The 18,336-nt window shown below is 41.4% G+C and overlaps 1 protein-coding gene across 10 annotated transcripts in view; it reads left to right on the forward strand.

Moving 5' to 3' along the window:
- Positions 1 to 17,751, forward strand: part of SEMA6D (semaphorin 6D) — a 209,694-nt gene extending 191,943 nt beyond the window's left edge. For 4 of the 10 annotated variants that reach the window (XM_069025708.1, XM_069025709.1, XM_069025707.1 and 1 more), the window contains 18 exons: positions 2,982 to 3,111; positions 3,506 to 3,617; positions 4,219 to 4,279; positions 4,392 to 4,454; positions 4,541 to 4,642; positions 4,863 to 4,953; positions 5,231 to 5,350; positions 5,799 to 5,887; positions 6,637 to 6,854; positions 6,963 to 7,094; positions 7,282 to 7,437; positions 7,519 to 7,692; positions 8,412 to 8,552; positions 8,653 to 8,730; positions 9,522 to 9,613; positions 9,958 to 10,014; positions 11,829 to 11,996; positions 14,059 to 17,751. In XM_069025708.1, coding sequence (XP_068881809.1) covers positions 3,003 to 3,111; positions 3,506 to 3,617; positions 4,219 to 4,279; positions 4,392 to 4,454; positions 4,541 to 4,642; positions 4,863 to 4,953; positions 5,231 to 5,350; positions 5,799 to 5,887; positions 6,637 to 6,854; positions 6,963 to 7,094; positions 7,282 to 7,437; positions 7,519 to 7,692; positions 8,412 to 8,552; positions 8,653 to 8,730; positions 9,522 to 9,613; positions 9,958 to 10,014; positions 11,829 to 11,996; positions 14,059 to 15,362 — 3,267 coding nt within the window. In that variant the 5' untranslated portion in view covers positions 2,982 to 3,002 and the 3' untranslated portion in view covers positions 15,363 to 17,751. Of the gene's footprint in view, positions 1 to 2,981; positions 3,112 to 3,505; positions 3,618 to 4,218; positions 4,280 to 4,391; positions 4,455 to 4,540; positions 4,643 to 4,862; positions 4,954 to 5,230; positions 5,351 to 5,798; positions 5,888 to 6,636; positions 6,855 to 6,962; positions 7,095 to 7,281; positions 7,438 to 7,518; positions 7,693 to 8,411; positions 8,553 to 8,652; positions 8,731 to 9,521; positions 9,614 to 9,957; positions 10,015 to 11,828; positions 11,997 to 14,058 lie in introns of those variants that run through there. The other 6 variants (XM_069025706.1, XM_069025710.1, XM_069025711.1 and 3 more) reach the window with 6 other exon arrangements.
- Positions 17,752 to 18,336: the final 585 nt, after the last annotated feature.

Genomic DNA, 18,336 nt, shown 5'->3' on the forward strand with positions numbered 1-18,336 from the left:
GATCCCAAGCCTGTGTCCAACCAGATAAAAGCTGCATTTAAGAGCCTCTTCAAGCAGGTGCATTTTCTTTTCATATGTAGCTGGAAATCAGAACTACTGTAAATACTCTTGTAATAATTTTCCAAGCAAAATAATAAAGAAATCTGTACTTCTTGCCTGGCTGGTGAGAAGTGATTACCTGTGGTTTGCTAATCCAGTGCAGCTCTCTGGCTGCTTTTCTGTCTTGTCATGACAAGGGTCTGTGCTTCATGTAGGTATTTTCTTTGACAGAGATTTGTGACAGATCATCATCTGTTAGTTAGAAAAGATTGCTGAACATAACTATTCCTGCCCTGTATGTTCTCAGAGTTCATCTCTGGAGTATCCTGCAATGTTTGAGGGTATTTTGGGGAAGACATAAATGTGAGTTTGTTGCTGATCTGGATGCAGCCTCTGGGGAAACACATCTTGTGGATTTACATTTACAAAACCTCACATTCTTTTAGGGTGTTTGATATCCCACCTGAAATTTGAATCTGTTCAAGAGAACTGATACTGTCTTTGCTTACCTGGCATTTCAGTTGTTTCCTGTTTGCTTTTGTGACAGTTTGCTGTGTATTGGCCATGATAATTGTGACCTAAAAACAAGTTGCCCTTTGACAATTGTGACCTAAAAACAAAAACAAATTGCCCTTTCCTCTGCAGCCATTTCCTGAAGTCCAGAAATCAGTATCTGCCTGTGTGAGGCAGGTTAGACGGAAGTTTTGTAATTGTCCCAATAAATGCTTCCCAGATGGGACATGGGAAGGAAAAAGAACTGTGAAAAAGAAACTTCCTGTTACATGCCCATGCTTGGTACAGGTGGAACTTGTAGAGTTGGCAATTTGAAGCCAGGCCAGGGTCTCTTTGAGTCATGATGTGGGCCAGAAGCAGCCTCATCTTCTATGCTAACTGCAGCCTACATGTCTGGGAGAGCTTCTTGCTTTTTGGCAATTTGTATTCATTTGTTCTCCAAGAAAACAAGGCTGCAGGGAGGACTTTAACTAAGCACCTTATAGACGTTACTGCACACCAACTCAACGTGCAGTTTATGTGTCTCCCCTTTCACTGGAAAAGGAATGGGTTGGATATTTGGAGCCTGCTTTTCCTTACAAAAGGACCAAAAAAAAAAGATTGTGTAAGCATTAATGATTTGTTATTGTGTCTGGGAGCCACAGTGCTGCAGGACTTTACTCTAATGGTGCTTTCACAAGAAAGAACTAATTTGACTAACTTTATTAATTCCAGTTTGTTTTAAGTTTGCTCATTAGTAATTTAACGCAAGATGCTTCAGCTGAAGAGGCCATGTCAGGACAAGGAAGAGCAGAGGGAAAGTGCCAGGAATCATTAGTGTTTATTAACCACTGCACTCATCAATCTTGACTAAGAGCACAGCCCATTCGTTCTGGACTGGTGGACTGAGATACAGAAATATCATTAACAGTGGAAAATGCTTCTTTCCAGGTCAGCCTGTGATGGGCAGGCATCCAGACAACACCCCCACCCCCATCCCCAAATGTTCCCAGCCTTTCAGCTGGTCTCCTCACAGTCCAGCCTGAACTGACAGCTCAGCAGCCCCTGGAAGGAGGAAGCCCTGCCCCAGCCATAGTATCAATTAACAAATACAGGATTTTTGTCCCCTGTAAGCATTACTGAAAGGTTAAGTGTTGTTATTAAGGGGTTTTTTTAATTGCTTTTCAGATTATTAAATGATTAATACTTCTGTGCTTTGCTGGGTAGGTCTGGCACTTTGTGTTGGCAAAGTGTTCTTCTCACTGAAAGTCTTGAAACATTAAAATGGAAAGGTTTCTCTTTTTTTCTGTTTAGACAAAGCATTTAATAACCGATTTCAGCAACTGCAAGGCACTGAGCTGATGACTCAGAGCTCTGACCTGTGAATCGGGGCTGAATGAATGCCTCCAAAAGGTTGGAGGAGGGAATAATACTACATTTGCCAGGTTTCTAATGAGAAATATGACCCCTGCCCAGTCCACTTGCAGTCATTAAGGATTACATTTCACTTTGTGATGTGTTTTCTTGCATCCTACCCAAATTGCAACTTGAGTAGTTACATTCTGCTCACTAAAATATCCCTGTGGTTTAATTGAAGAAGTTATGTTTCCCTTCCCCTCTTAAAAGCTTTGTTGTATAATGTTGTATAATGCTGTCACGATCTGTGCTGTCTAATCTACAGCACACACACACAACCCCCAGGTGAAAGCCCCTGAACCCTTCAACAGCAGCAAAGAGAATGAGGGGGAAAGTGGCATCTTGGGAAGGTGGTTCAACATTGCATCCCCATTTGAGTCCCTTGCCACCCTTGTGAAGTGTGTGACAGCGCTGTCACACTGCAGGGGCAGCAGTTTGCATTTACTTGGCACAGGTGTAAGTCACTGCACAAGGCAAAGCGTCAGGTGCCTGGCCCTTGGCTTCAGGGCTGGGACAGTGGGCACGTTGGACTTAGTCCTGGGATGGCACAGCCTGGAAACAAGCAATGCCATTAAAACACAGCGTGGATGCTCAGACACACTGTGTGTGTCACGGCGTTTTGTGGATGAGATTTAGGTACTTCATGGAAAAAGGGTTTGTGTTGGATGACATTCAGTGATTAAGGGGATGGAAAGAGATTGCAGTTTAATTAAAATTCTAATCCCAAGTTTGACAATTTTTCTTGCCAGGTCAGCAGCCTGCATGTTCTATTTCTGATTCTGTGAATTAAATGGGCTGACAGTCGTCAGCTTCTTCGGAAATGCCCATAAATCCAGCTAAAAATTAGCAACCATCAATATGTTTTGGAGCAGCTTCGAGCAGGGCTGTGTCCCACCGCAGTTTCCATCGATGCCCACCGCTGCTGATGCTCAAACACAAACCAAACCCCTCTTGGCAGGAGGGAGCGGCGCCGGTGTCCCGAGCTGCTGCTGCTGCTGCTGCTGCTGCAGCCTCACTGCTGTGTCTGTTCCCAGGTAGCTGAGCTGTCCCCAGCCATGAGGCTCCCCGTGCTCTGTGCCTTGGTGACGCTGCTCAGCCTGTCCCGCTGCCGCGCCATCAGCTTCCCCGAAGACGAGGACCCCATTAACGTCGTGGACTACCACTGTGAGTAAATCTGCAAGTGCTGCTAAACACCAGGGGAAAAGTTCTACTTTGATTTTGATTTTTTTTTTTTTTTTTTTTTAACCTTTGCCCCCCCACCGTGGGAAGTTAAAAAAAAAATGTGATTCCTTTCAAATTGAAATGTGTTTACTGGCTTTGTATCTTTAATAGAACACTTAATCATTTTCTTAAAAAAGCAATCAGAAATACAGCAATAACTTCAGGAAAAAGAACATTTGCTGACATTAGCCATCTTTTCCTCATTTATATTCAAGACATTACTCAAGGAATTTAGTTTAAACCCTTCTACACCTAGTATATACAGCTAATCAATGCCATATATTGATTCTTTAGCTCTATAATCCTGAGTGATGGTGTAGCCCATTTTTACTTGCAGATTCAAGGCAATATCCAGTATTTAGAGGACGCCCTTCAGGCAATGAATCTCAGCACAGACTGGACTTCCAACTAATGTTGAAAATTCGAGACACACTTTATATCACTGGCAGGTAATTTTCCTTCACTCAGTTCATTAGAGTAAAATTCTTTTCTCTTCTGGTTTTGCATTTATGTGTAAAATTCACTTAGAAAAATGTGCAGAAAATGATAAAAATTAGAATTGGGGCAGGACTTCGCAGAGAAATATACCACATCTATGGCCAGTGCATGAAAATTGGATTTGAAGGCTGCAGTTACTGTAGTTAAGCTAAAACCAATGATCAAATGCTCTTTTCCCTCTTCTGTATTACTGCCCTGTCTGATAAAAACCTCTCCTGATCATTTTAAACTTGGACTGACATGTCAGGGCTGTAGGAAGTGAGGATAACACCCTTGCATATTTACAGCCCAGGTTAGTCCTCAGCAGAATGGGCAGACAGGGATGGACTGCTGGACACTGCAGGTGCTCTCTCAGGACCACACCAATAAAAATTAAAACCACCTCATGTTGCACATGAACAACCTTCTCCCATTTGCATTAAACACAGAAAATCCCTAAGCCTTTCATAGAAGGTGCTGGTCTAACACAACATTCTGAAATTAGATTTAGCTTACCAAATAAAAGAGCACAGAATTAATGAATTTACTGTTCTCTTTTTACTCTGCAAACAGGGACCAGGTTTATACTGTAAACTTAAATGAAGTTCCAAAATCAGAAGTTACCCCAAGCAAGGTGAGTAGATGCATGCTGGAAAGGGAGAGGTGTGTCCTTTGGTTTTAATGGTTTTTTAAAGAATTTTCTGTGGCAAGGAATTCAAATGTTCCTTTCTGGTCTGCTTTGACAGAAATTAACATGGAGATCAAAGCAGCAGGACAGAGAGAACTGTGCTATGAAAGGCAAACATAAAGTAAGTTTAGCACATTACAGAAAAATGGCACTAGTATTTATTATACACATGGAGGTTGTGATTAATACATCTTATTCTCTTTTCAGGATGAATGCCATAACTTCATTAAAGTCTTTGTTCCAAGAAATGATGAGATGGTGTTTGTCTGTGGAACAAATGCATTTAACCCCATGTGCAGATACTATCGGGTAAGAGTATTGAACATGCCACTAATCTGTTACTGGTTTTGCTTGCACTGGTTATGCCATAGCAAATACATCCAGTGTGACTGGAGAGTGCTTCAAGGTGAAATAAAAACAGACAGAAGCCAATGTGCTGAATTAAGTTTTGTGGAAAGACAATGTTATGCTTTTGTGCCAGTGCACAAAATAGAAATGACACTATCACCCATTTATTTTTCTTCTCTAGTTGAATACATTAGAGTATGATGGGGAGGAAATCAGTGGTTTGGCAAGATGCCCATTTGATGCCAGACAAACCAATGTCGCCCTCTTTGCTGGTAAGAACTTTTACTTGTAATGAGTCTAAATGATTAATGACACCAAAGGAGACACAGAGCTTTTAAAGCAAGCACAGGAAAGCTAAAGGTGTCATGGTGCCCCTGCTCTTAAATTTTTTAAAGGGCCTCCAAGGGATTAGAAGCTGACCTGTTAATAAATAGGTTACAGCAATCTGGGGAAGTGTGACAGTGAAGAAATGGGGAAAATACAGGCTAGTCAGAATTCTCTAGATTATTAAAAGGCCTCTTAATACCATGTTTTCAACTTCTGTTTTAGATGGAAAATTGTATTCAGCAACAGTAGCAGATTTCCTGGCAAGTGATGCTGTTATTTATCGCAGCATGGGGGATGGATCTGCCTTAAGAACAATAAAGTATGATTCCAAATGGATAAAAGGTAATTTGGGAAGTATTTTCCCATACATATGGCAAATGCAATTTCAGTGGCACAGAAGGTCAGGTGATTCACAGCCAGCCTGGTTTACACATATGCTACACTGTCAGCATGTATGAGGCTTTTGGAATAGTATAATTACACTTAAAAAGCTGCATAATGCCCAAAAAAACCAGACGACATTTTTGTTAAATGCTTCAAGGAATGAATTTGCAGTAACAAAATACCTTAGCTGAAGTACAGTTTCTGTGGGGCCTTTTTACAGTCCATTAGCCAATGCCAAAGACTCCATTTAAACTCCAGTGCACCTGTATTTGGACATCCTAAAGTATCTGGAAGACTGGAGCTCACATTGGCTGGTATGGACCTGGGGAGGAGCTGCCAACTCTCACAGTGTCATGTACCCACTGAGCAGTTCTTTGAAGTAACTTCTCCTTGCTCTTTCTTACAGAGCCACACTTCCTCCATGCCATAGAATATGGGAACTACGTTTATTTCTTCTTCCGAGAAATTGCTGTCGAGCACAACACTTTAGGCAAGGTCGGTACCGTCAGCGAGTGTTGAGTCATAGCAGAAAGAGCTCATCCCAAAACAGCATCAGAAACTAGCACAGTTCATACTACGAAGGAGGTACTAGGAGAAAGCTTGCACAGTTTTCCCATCATAATTTACAGGGAGTGGAGAAAAAGAGAACTAGAGCAGTGCATTGTTCAACCAAAAAGCTGTTTCTGTTCTCCAGGCCTCGCTGTTACTGAGCTCACTACAGGTATCTTTCAATGTGCTGTTGCCTTAGTGCTGCTGTTGCCTTAACTCTTGTGGCAAGTAATGGAAAAGCTGAGGGTGTTTTCATGCTTATTAAAGAAACAAAAGAAAACAACACAAAAGGAGAGTTTCAAAGACGTTTCTCTAATGTCCCTGGATATTGAATAATTCAGTCATGCCAGTACAGAGTATAACATTCATGCCTCACCATGGAAGGATATTCTACAATAAATTATTAAATCCCTTACACATGGGTAATTAAAGTCTTTAAATCTCACTAACAACATGATTTTGAAGGCAAAAAGGGTGGGAGCAAACTGTGGAGATGCATTTGCTTGGTGATACATTAAGATGCCTGTGCACTACGAGCTGAACACCATTTGCTTTCATCTTCTCTGTGCAGATAAATGGCAGCTTCCTGTTAACAACATTATCTTGGTGTTTTATTAAGAGCTCAGAAACAAACACTGTTTCCCTTGCATCTCTCAAGCCTCTCTCCCTCTTTGTTTCTTTTTTGCCTTTCACAGGCTGTGTATTCCCGTGTGGCACGCATCTGCAAAAATGACATGGGGGGCTCCCAAAGGGTCCTGGAGAAACACTGGACATCCTTTCTGAAAGCTCGGCTCAACTGCTCAGTTCCTGGGGATTCATTCTTCTACTTTGATGTTCTGCAGTCCATCACAGATATAATAGAAATCAATGGAGTGCCCACCGTTGTCGGTGTATTCACCACACAGCTCAACAGGTGAGAGATGAGCAACCTTTCATCAAAGGCAGATCTCTGGTTCTCTCTTACACTGAGATGAGTGCCATTGTAATCTGAGTTCTTGAAACTATTTTTCGAATTTTACAGCATCCCTGGTTCAGCAGTGTGTGCTTTCAGCATGGATGACATCGAGAAAGTCTTCAAAGGGAGATTTAAAGAACAAAAGACTCCTGACTCTGTTTGGACAGCTGTACCTGAAGACAAAGTACCAAAGCCAAGGTAAAAGGTTCTTACTCATGATGTCATAACATTGTCCTTTAAAGAGCTGCCTTAAATCAGCTGCACTCTCAAGTGCCTTGTTGGGTAAAACCCAAAGCAGATCTTGACACTTCAGCCATAAGGATGCTCATTAACTGGCTGCCTTAACTAAAATATCAAGAGGAAAACAATGTTGTTCTCATTTCAGACCTGGCTGCTGTGCAAAACACGGCCTAGCAGAGGCTTACAAAACCTCCATTGATTTCCCAGACGAAACGCTCTCCTTCATCAAATCTCATCCTTTGATGGACTCAGCTGTTCCCTCAGTCACTGAGGAGCCCTGGTTTACCAAAACACGTGTCAGGTATGACAGTTCAAAAGTAACATCTGTGAAAAGGAAAAGAAGAAAACTTGCTGTTAATGATTTGCCTTTTGGTCTCGCTAGATACAGACTGACAGCAATTGCTGTAGACCACGCCGCTGGACCCTACCAGAACTACACAGTCATATTTGTTGGCTCTGAAGCAGGAGTAGTACTTAAAATCTTGGCAAAGACCAGGCCTTTTTCTTTGAATGACAGCATATTACTGGAAGAGATTGAAGCATATAATCATGCAAAGTAAGTATTACCAGAACAGCTAAGCTCTTCATCTAGTCCTCGGTACCTAGCTAAAAAAGATTATGGTACACCAGCTCATTATCACCAACATCACCACTTGTTTGTCATTTCATCGTGTTCCTCATGTTGAATAACCCGAAAATATTTGGTCACTTGCCATTTTGCATGGGTTGAATGAACAACCTAATTCCACTCCAGTGACGTCAGTGACACAGTCTAATTCTCCTGCAAATACTTTTGAAACGTCAGAAGTGTTTGCTGATGTTAAAAAGAAATGATCTGTGCTTATCTTGAGGGTTGCTCAAGAGTGGCCAATAGTGTATAACCTATATCTGATCATTTTAAACTTGTTTATTTTTTGGCACAAAGAATTTGGGAGTGGAAGCATTCCAATTAGACTCTGCAGGCATCCAATACAAGACTCCTCTTCTGCTCTCTCACAGTATTTATGGTGACTGAGAGAACAAAGAAAATAGATTTGGAATTTTTTTTTTCTACATAGTTCAGCAAACTTCTCACCCAGCTGTTAGCAGGAGCCAGAAGCCGCCATTTGATAACTCAGAAGTTTGTTTAGCAATGTCTCAGCAAAGAGTAGTAGGTTACATTTATGTATGTGAAAAATTTCTGTTCAGTAGCTACAGAGACAATAAATAAAATGTTTACTGCACAAAGTACTACAGTCACTAAAGCAGTGGCCTGCCCTTGTTTTTGCTGCCCAGGTGCAATGCAGAGAGCGAGGAGGACAGAAGAGTCATTTCCCTGCAGCTGGACAGAGACCACCATGCTCTGTTCGTGGCGTTCTCCAGCTGCGTCGTTAGAATTCCCCTGAGTCGCTGTGAGCGCCACGGGTCATGTAAAAAGTACGGCTCCGTTCCTGAACTCCCCTTAAAGCAAGGGCACCGGCATTTCTTAGGAAGGAAGTTAAAAATGCATGATTTTTTGGGGTTTTTCTCTTGCAAGGGCATGTATTGCTTCACGGGACCCGTACTGTGGCTGGTTAGACCATGAGGCGTGTGGAAGAGTGACACCAGGCATGCTGTAAGTACTCCTTTTCTCGTTAGCCCAGCATCTCTGACTATGCTTTACAGACCCCACGAGCTCATGCCTGTGCCACTTCCCTTGCACACAGTTACTAAATCTCTATGTTTTTAAAACTGTTTTTTTCAGTGCACTGTATATGTAAGAGAACAGAATGCTAAATTCTGCAACCTCTGGGTGAAGACTTGCTTTCAGTAGGAGTTTTACATGTGTAGGAGGACAGGCAGACCTGTAGGAAGAGCAGTTGGAAGCAGGAAGGCAAGCGATTGCAGCATGCAAACCTGAGCAGCTCCGAGAGGACAGCAGACAGTATCCCCTCCCAGGCATGCTCATGGTCAGGGCACAGGGGTTTGCAAATATGAAAGCACAGGATTCACAGTGGGAAGAGCAAGGTTGTGCCTCTGCACTGGAGCTGGGGTGCTGTATATGCATACCAAAAGCATTTTGCACAAATCAAGTCTGTAATATATGGTGCACTAGCAGCTGTATCTTAAAAAGAGGCCTTTGTAGCAGGCCAGTGCAAACTTTAACTGGTATAATTGGATGGTTGTATCTAAACCCAAGAGCATGCCCGATGGAGAAGACATGATGTAGCTGCCTAAAAAAAGGGATTTTTTTTTTCTTCTATTTCCTGACATTGGCACACACAGAGAGTTTTAAAGCCTGGCTCTCCTGTACATTTTGTACAATCCTTTGGGCCATACCCTGGCTGTTGTAGATGTTTCCATTTGCTGCTTCCAGAAAAAAAAAAAAATCTCCATTTGTATCCTTACTAATACTGTTAATTGCAGGTTCTCTTTGTTTGTTTCATACAACCACAGCACTGGAGGATACGTACAAGATGTCGAATATGGCAACACGGCGCAGCTTGGGGACTGCCATGGTAAGGCACAGTCACAGCTGCTCCTTTGGAATGTCTCACCATAGTCTGTGGCCACACCTCACTGTGGATGTTAAATTTCTGATGAGCTTTTCAGTAACATGATGAACACATCACCTGGTGTTACTGTGAATGTTCACAAAGCTGAGCTTTTTAGGCCTGGGTGGCAGAGTTTTTGTCTTTCCTTCACCAGTTTACAGCTATTTGGGGTCTACAGCAAAGTATTGAAGAATTTATTTTTTGTAACCAGTGATATTTTAGTTTTTATTTTCCATTACTCAGGTTTGAGATCTTTTGCTTTCTTTTCGTTACTTTTTACTGATTACTTGTTCCTTTAATTCTTTTAGAAATTTTGCCTACTACAGCTACACCAGATTACAAAATATTTGGCGACCCAACATCTGGTTAGTTTTTTTTAATTTTTTTGAATTAATGACCTTTACTTTCCTTCAGTTCAGCATTTTCAGCCCTTTTTTCCTTCCTTTTGCACAGTTGGCAATCCTCCATTTTTGTGCTTTTACTCATGTTCCCACTGATGGTAAAGATAGTCAGACTCTTCTCACTCAGCACTTCACCCTGTGTAGCCGCATGTTAACAGCTCATTATTTATTGAGACATCTTTTATTAAAGAGCCTGATTAACATAGATGACATCTTCACTGCACGAAGTCCACTAAGCTTTACTCTTGATCCCAGCCATGCGTTTGTGAATGCCCCTCTTGGTCATCTCTAGTAGATGAATGGCAGAACTTCATCATCTTCCTCCTTACCTCTCCTTTTCTCTTTTCCTTCTTTCCCAGCAAGCTTTTTGCACAAATACACATTTTCTGAAATGTGTATTTCGTTATTTTTGAAATGCTTTAAGTAGTTTGTGCTAATGGAAAAAAATTTAACATCACAAACTGTGTAGCTGAATGAGAAATTGTGTAGACAAAAGTGGCTTAGATAAACGTTGTGCATTGTTGTCAGATGGAGTTTTGCATCCTTTTCTCCTCCAGTGATTTTTCTAATAATGTGTTCACCCCCAGCCCCTGGTGTTCAGGGACACCCAGTGCTCCTCTGTTGAACTCAAGAGCAGAAACTGTGTTGACTTCAACAGGAGCAAGACTCAGCCCTTACTTTCCAGTCTTTACTTTTGGAACTTGGGTCTTTGCTTTCAAACCAAGGGCACATTTCTGACTGACAAACAGGAAAATAGTCTATTTGTATGTTAAATTTGTAAGAGTGCAACAAGAACACTATTTGTGGTTTGGTTTCTGACATTTGCACTTCTGTAACTTGACAAGAAGTAATGTTTGAGACAAATATTTTCCAGACCTATGTACCTACCCATAATGCAAGTTAGAGACTCACTTAAGGAAACAAACCAAAACTGTCACATAGAAATGTTGCCTGGCTTCATGAGTGTTTATCAACTGAATTTTCAAAGTGATATTTTATGACACAGATACAACTTAACCATATTTTCAAGTCCTGAATGAGTGTGCTTTTGAAGTACATTTCTCAAGTCTCATCTCAAGCCATAGCCCTTCATGCCTAAACCTACTGGGACAGCGAACACAAAATACTCCAGGGTGCAAATGAGACTGTGAATTGTAAACCCAATTTGATGAGTTTCCTCCTCTGTGCATTTTCACGTAGGCTGTGGTGGGTCTGTTCAGCAACTGTACTACAGAGGAGCCAGAATCTCTGCAGGATTGTTCCTTAGGAACCATTACAAAATAGGGGTTAAAAACATTCCTTTTATCCCCACCTGCAGAAATGGCTCATTCAGCAGTTCCTGGTATACCATAATAGCACTAATGGAGCTGATCTGGTTTCTCAGGCATAACCTGTCATGAGTGTGTATCGTTCCAAGTAACTTCTTTTTTTTTTTTTGATGTTTAAAAGGCAGCCAAGTATGTTGTCTCCAGTGAAGAATATAGCAATTAAGTAGACTAAGCTGTGCTTTTCACCCCCACAGTTGCTTACTTTAACTTTTGCACTGCTTTCATGTTTGACTTCTCTGGCTTTTTGGCTAGCAGCTGTTGATGTGTAAATGTACTTTTTTCATACTTACAGTTTTGAAGTAATTGATTTTAATCAGCCACCTGTACTTCTGCAGAGTGTAGGGGGGGGTCACATTTTGCTCTGATATGTAACTCCCATAAAATACTATGTCCAGCTGTAGCTTAGATGTGCCATGAAACACATTAATAAAAATTTGTTTGCCACCACAGACATGGAGTTCTCCTCAGCTTCCATTACCACAATGGCAAGTATCCCAGTTATATCACCTAAAGTGATTGGTTCCTGGAAACCTAAAGTGACTGGCTCTCGGAAATTTGTAGTTCAAGATGACCCAAACACTTCTGATTATTCTGATCCATTATCAGGTGTCCCAAAGGGTAAGGCCTTACCAGGGAATACATTGCAGCTGAATGGAAACCTGATAGTCTCAGCATTGTCTAAGGCTTAAGTGTAACAGCCATGATTGTTGGGCTCTATTTTACACCCATTTCCCTTGAATATGCAGACAGTGCAATCATGTTTTTCATACCTACTTATCCCGTGGACAAAGTGCTGCTTAGAGCTTATAATGGGAAGCACAGGTAATAAGCTCAGCCTTTTAATCCTGGAGTGTTCCAAAACTCCCATTGAAATCAATGGCAGTTCTGGATACATTAAAAAAATTACCTTTAAGACCTATCTGCACCTCTGTTCATTGTTTTCAATCCGGTCTAGTTTGGCTTATCTGTTAGTCCTCATATGAATGGTTGCTTCTGTTTTGTTTTTTTTTTTTATTTGGGTTGGAGGTGGTGGCAAAACAGAACACAAAGCAGAGCTCCATGTGTTAAATGGGGCATATCCCAAACTCTGCTTGTCTGGAACATGTTTTTGAAGAAAAAGGGTCAGATTAAGAATATGCTGAATTTTTATCCTCTGGATATGAGCATCATTTTAGAGATGATCTCAGTACATACTGAGACATGCAGAGGTTTTAAGCTGAACACACAAGAAATCTCTTCTGCCTCTAGTTCGTCTTTCTGTAGCCATTCTTTCAGCTAAGTGAACCTTTGATTAGGCTCTTATGGCATCTTAGACTTTAATTCAATAGGACTATTGCAGCCAACCACAGAATCCCATAACCAAAATTTAACTCAAGTCTCTGTCAGTGCACAGCACAGCAAGGTGACAGACATGTTTGCACAATTCTGTATTTACTGAAAAATCTCACCAGCCAAAAACCATTTGTGTTTTATTACCATTCACCAAAACATATCAGGTTTCCTATCAGCCATTATGGCCGTGCATTTGTCATTTTAATTTGTTGCAGTTATTTTTCATTTTGTTTTAAGTTTTTATTATCATTTGCTCCTGGTTCTAAATCACATTTTGTGTCATAGCTTAGTGAACTTTACTCATGTTTTCCTTCTGCTTCTGCACAGTGCCATTAAAACCTGTAACCCTGAACATTAACAATATTCAAAGGCCTTGCCTCTAACAAAAAGTGGCTCTGTTCCTTCCCTCTTGCTCTTTCATTTAACATCTCTTGGGATAGCAACAGAATTACTTTCATTAAAAACTAACATTATCTTAGCTGCAAGATGTCTGTGGTTGCTTTAAAAAATCTAAACAAAACCAAAGGTAGCTTGTTAATACCCAGAAAAAAATTAATCAAATATTCAATTTCTTGGTCTAAGCTAAAAGTTTCTAAATTTTAACATTCTCTAATAACTTAACCTAAGTCGGTTTTATAATGTTATGCAAGTATTTATGTTTGTTATTGGTAAAAATAAAATAAAAAAAATCAGTGCTCTAAGAGAATCACATTATCTTCAAACTTGGACATGTACAGTAAGTGCAGGTGTGCCACTTCAGGGCTAGCAGCCTGGGAGGGGAGTAGTTCACAAGTTTCCCACCGTATTACATTAGCATGGCTATGAAAATGCAGTATATATGTTACACATTTTTACACAACATTTGCAGAATCCTGTCTCTCCTTTGATACTGATTTATGAGTGGGGCAGGAAAGAGAGAGAGAAATCCATCCATGAGTTATTAATTGCTGTCTGGCCCAGTAGGACCTTCTAACCTCAATTTTCTAGCAGAAATCATTAATGTTAATAACATAAGGCCCCTATTTGTGAGCCTTAAAGGAAATTTGGGGACAGGCTAAACAAAATATAAGGAGAGAAGCTGCGACAAGCTTTCCTCATTATCAGAGAAAATGGACAGTCTTCATTTAGCCTTGGCAGTGTACATACAGTCATTTCATAATTAATTTTTATAAAATTATTTGCACTCACCAGTGGTGTAGATTGCAGGATCCTACCGAGTTACACCAATACCACAGCCAGAGCACTTACAAACACTTAGTAAACACTTCCCTGAGGAAGGCTGCTGCCTTCTGAAATGTGTCAGTATGAAATACCTGTAGATTTATGATATCCTGCCTGTCTTTTGCAGGTGTGAGGTGGGAAGTGCAATCAGGAGAGTCCAGCCAAATGGTACATATGAATGTCCTAATCACTTGTGTCTTTGCTGCTTTTGTCCTGGGAGCCTTTATTGCGGGAGTGGCCGTTTACTGTTACCGGGATATCTTTGTGCGGAAATCCAGGAAAATACACAAAGACGCGGAATCGGCTCAGTCCTGCACTGACTCCAGCGGGAGCTTTGCCAAACTGAACGGGCTGTTTGACAGTCCTGTCAAGGAATATCAGCAGAACATTGATTCACCCAAACTGTACACAAACCTGCTGACCAGCAGGAAGGAGTTGCCTCCAAACGGTGATACCAAGTCCATGATGATGGACCACAGGGGACAGCCTCCAGAATTAGCTGCACTTCCAACTCCTGAATCCACACCCGTTCTTCAACAAAAGACTCTGCAGGCTATGAAAAGTCAGTCAGACAAAGCGCATGGTAACCTCAATGCTTCACGAAAGGAAACCCCACTAAAAAGCCCTCAGTTTTTTCCTTCCAGTCCTCCACCCCACTCTCCTCTAAGTCATGGACATATTCCTAGTGCTATTGTTCTTCCCAATGCTACCCATGACTACAACACATCTTTCTCAAATTCTAATGCGCACAAGGCAGACAAAAAGGTGCAGCATATTGATCATCCACTTACAAAATCATCCAGCAAAAGAGACCACAGGAGATCTGTTGATTCCAGGAACACCCTGAATGATTTTCTGAAACACTTAAATGAAACTACTAATAATCCCAAAGCAATTATGGGAGATATTCAAGTGGCCCACCAGACTTTAATGCTGGATCCAATGGGCAATATGTCTGAGATCCCACCTAAGGTTCCCAACAGGGAGGCGTCTTTATACTCTCCACCATCGACTCTTCCGAGAAACAGTCCCACAAAACGAGTGGACGTTCCCACCACTCCTGCAGTACCAATGACCTCTTTGGAAAGGCAGAGGGGTTATCACAAAAATTCTTCACAGAGGCACTCAATATCTGCCCTTCCTAAAAACTTAAACTCACCAAATGGTGTTTTGTTATCCAGACAGCCAAGTATTAATCGTGGGGGGTACATGGCTCCCACGGCAGGCACAAAGATGGACTACATGCAAGGGACGCCTGTCAGCGTTCACCTCCAGCCTTCCTTGTCCAGGCAAAGCAGCTACACGAGCAACGGCACCCTGCCTCGCACAGGAATAAAGAGGACACCCTCCCTAAAACCCGACGTGCCACCAAAACCCTCATTCGTCCCGCAGACGACATCAGTCAGACCACTGAACAAATACAGCTACTAGGACATGTCTGTGCTAAAATGAGTGTGGCATTGACCTGTACAGGTTGTGAGATGATGTTGTGGTAGACACATAAGACAGAGACCTGCTTGTTACTAAGGAGAACAAAGTGGCCAAAGAAACTGTCTTTACTTGAGCAACATCTGTGTCTTGCCACGTAGAGCTGTAGCAAGACTTCATGTCCTTGCTATGAGCAAACACAAAAAAAAACAAAGGAAAGTGCTGGTCATTACATTTCTTTTGTTTGGAGCTAAGGAGACATGTAGCACAACGGGGTGGGGGCTACGTTACTGTTCTAAATAGCTAAACAACAGTTGTTGGGAAAAAAACAGTAAGCAAATACTTGAAAAATGGGTTCCATTTTAGACTGCCATTAAGTGTGGTCATTCCCATTAAATGTGAACATTTTACTATGTATGCATTCACCTTGCCTCTTGCACAAATGTCAGAAAATGGTAATGTCTCAATCAATAGCTGGGTTAATAATCAATTTGCTGGAATTAAGTCTCTGGCCCAACTGTAGCATTATTATTTTTTTCTCTCCATGTGTGTGGCATTTTGTTTTTGCCACAGATAAAGCTGTGCGTGCGTGTGGATGTGTGTGTGTACTGTACACACTAGGATGTACTTAGATTCCCATTGCATCTTTTATGCTATGGAATTGTTTACATTGAGCATGACTGAACAAACAGATGACTCTGCCTTCTGCAGCCCGCTGGGCTCAGCTCGGAGCCAGCTAAGGATGAACTGCGCATCTCTGACAGCCTTCTGAGGGCAACGCCTGGATGAAACAGTCACCCAGTCAAAGAGTGCAGACACGTTTCATTCTTCATAACTCTGTTATGCTGCTATTGATTCAGAGCTGTGCATTTCAAATCTGGTGTTTTGGGCTGGAACGGGGGAGTTTTACTGTGTTTCCACAGTGCCTCCATCCAATACCTGGCCACTGTGAACTTGAGCCCCTGTACTTCTCGCTGAGGGCAGCTAATAGTCAGTTCACTTGGCAAATGCCTGTGTAACTGGAGAAGGTCAAGTTTTTGTTGCATTTAATAACGCCCTACACACTGATAGACTCTTGTCAATAAAAAAGGAGAACCATTAATTGGCCTGGCAGAAGCAGTCTGTGAAAACTCAACAGTAGTGCAATCGATTTGTTTTTGTTGTGTAAAGTAAGGTTTGTTTTTTTCCAAAGTCATGCAGGTAATGACAATATTCTGTAAATATTATGTGTGAGTTTACCTGAATCTGTGCATTTTGTGCCTTATTCATGCAAATGATAAAAGTACTAAAAAAAAAAAAAAATTTAATCTGTCAAGTGTTCCCACTATAGCACATATCTCCCGAGTGCCAGTTGTAAAACCTCTCAACAGCACCCAAACAAAAAAGAGATAAAACACAAGAATAATTAATGGTAACTAAAGGCAGCCTACAATCCAAGAAGACAGCAGCATTAAATCACCTTACCATGATAAACATTCCACTCCAGCTCTCTGAAGGATCAAACAGTTATAATGTGAAATCAAATGAGGTTTCTAGGGTAATGGAACACCTGCTAAAGTTGTGTAAGCTATTTAGTAGGGTTTACAGTATCCACTTGCAGCTGATATTCAACACAGATGGCTATTTTAGCTTGCAAACTACACACTACCCCATTGTTTATTGAACATAACTATAGAAATAACCATGGTAGAGGAATATTCATGAATTAGTGGGACAAATAACTGCAATGAGTTTCAGAGATGGTGGAGATTTATTTTATGTGTTCAAAGGGGAGAAAAGGTTAGTCACTAAAACTGGATCTCTGTTACAAAACAAAGAATAAAGGATAGAAGTAGTCATTTTTTTTCTTGTAAGGCTGTAAGGAACATTTATTTCCTGAGACCTCTGGATCCAAAAATCAATGATCTTTCTTCCTAAACACTTCTGTCTTGCAACTAAAACACTACAGATTAATAACTATTAAAATGTACTCAGTTGTCAAAAGACACAAACTGATCCGAATTCACTTTACAAATATTAATACAGACTTGTGTGACCCGGAAGATAAATGTATGTGAACCCTGATAACCTCCTGTAACATTGTGCTGCCTTGTAGATGGTAATGTGAGTTCTCTCAGTATTTATGTTGAAATTTCTAACATTCAACCTAGTCCTTATTCTGTTAATTTAATAATAAAAGATGCTTTATCCATTTGTGCAAAGGTAAACGCAGATTGTATCTTTTTTAATGGTACGGCATAAAAAAAGTAACCCTTAAATGAAGCTGCTCTATTACTATAGAGTACTTTAACATGTATAGATATCTTGTAAACTTGTATTGTGGATGTGTAAATAATACGTTCTTTGGGTTTTTAACACCGCATGTAAAGTCAAAATAAAATATTCCCATGTAGCGAGTGTGCAGTTCCATTATTAGTGCAGGTGTGGTGTGGGATTTCCGCGGGGGCAAAGCTCAGCTCACCTTCAGCAGCTCTCCGAGGAGGGCGCGGGGCCGGCGGCCGCTCCCCGGCCTTACGGGGCCTGCGGGGGTGGGGGTGACACACGCCGGGGTCCCGCGTGTCCTCTTCAGCCTCGCTGAGCTGTGTGTCCCTGGGGGACAGTCAGGGGCTGCCGGCGACTTTTGGCCTCCTGAGGCAAACACAAAACATCAGAGTAACCAAGGTGCAGCAGCAGAGCTCAGTACAGAGCCAGGGCTGCCCACACAACACCAACACCCTGCACTGAATGCGATCCCTGGAGCTCCACCCAGGGTTCAGCTGGGCTCTGGTTCCTGCAAGCCTTTCTTTAATTAAAGTTTTAAAAATACCAATTCTGTGCTAATACAGTACAGTTTTGAAAGAAGGTGGTGTGTTCCTTCTACGATGTAGATTACAAAACAAGAGCTGATTCCTGGCAAAATTAATTGCAGATTCACAGAGCAGGACATACTTATTAATGTTTAATAATTGAAACTCACAATTCAGGCGGACAGTTAAAG

The sequence above is a fragment of the Aphelocoma coerulescens genome, chromosome 10 (genome assembly GCF_041296385.1).
Source record: "Aphelocoma coerulescens isolate FSJ_1873_10779 chromosome 10, UR_Acoe_1.0, whole genome shotgun sequence".
In the NCBI taxonomy this organism is placed as follows: Eukaryota; Metazoa; Chordata; class Aves; order Passeriformes; family Corvidae; genus Aphelocoma; species Aphelocoma coerulescens.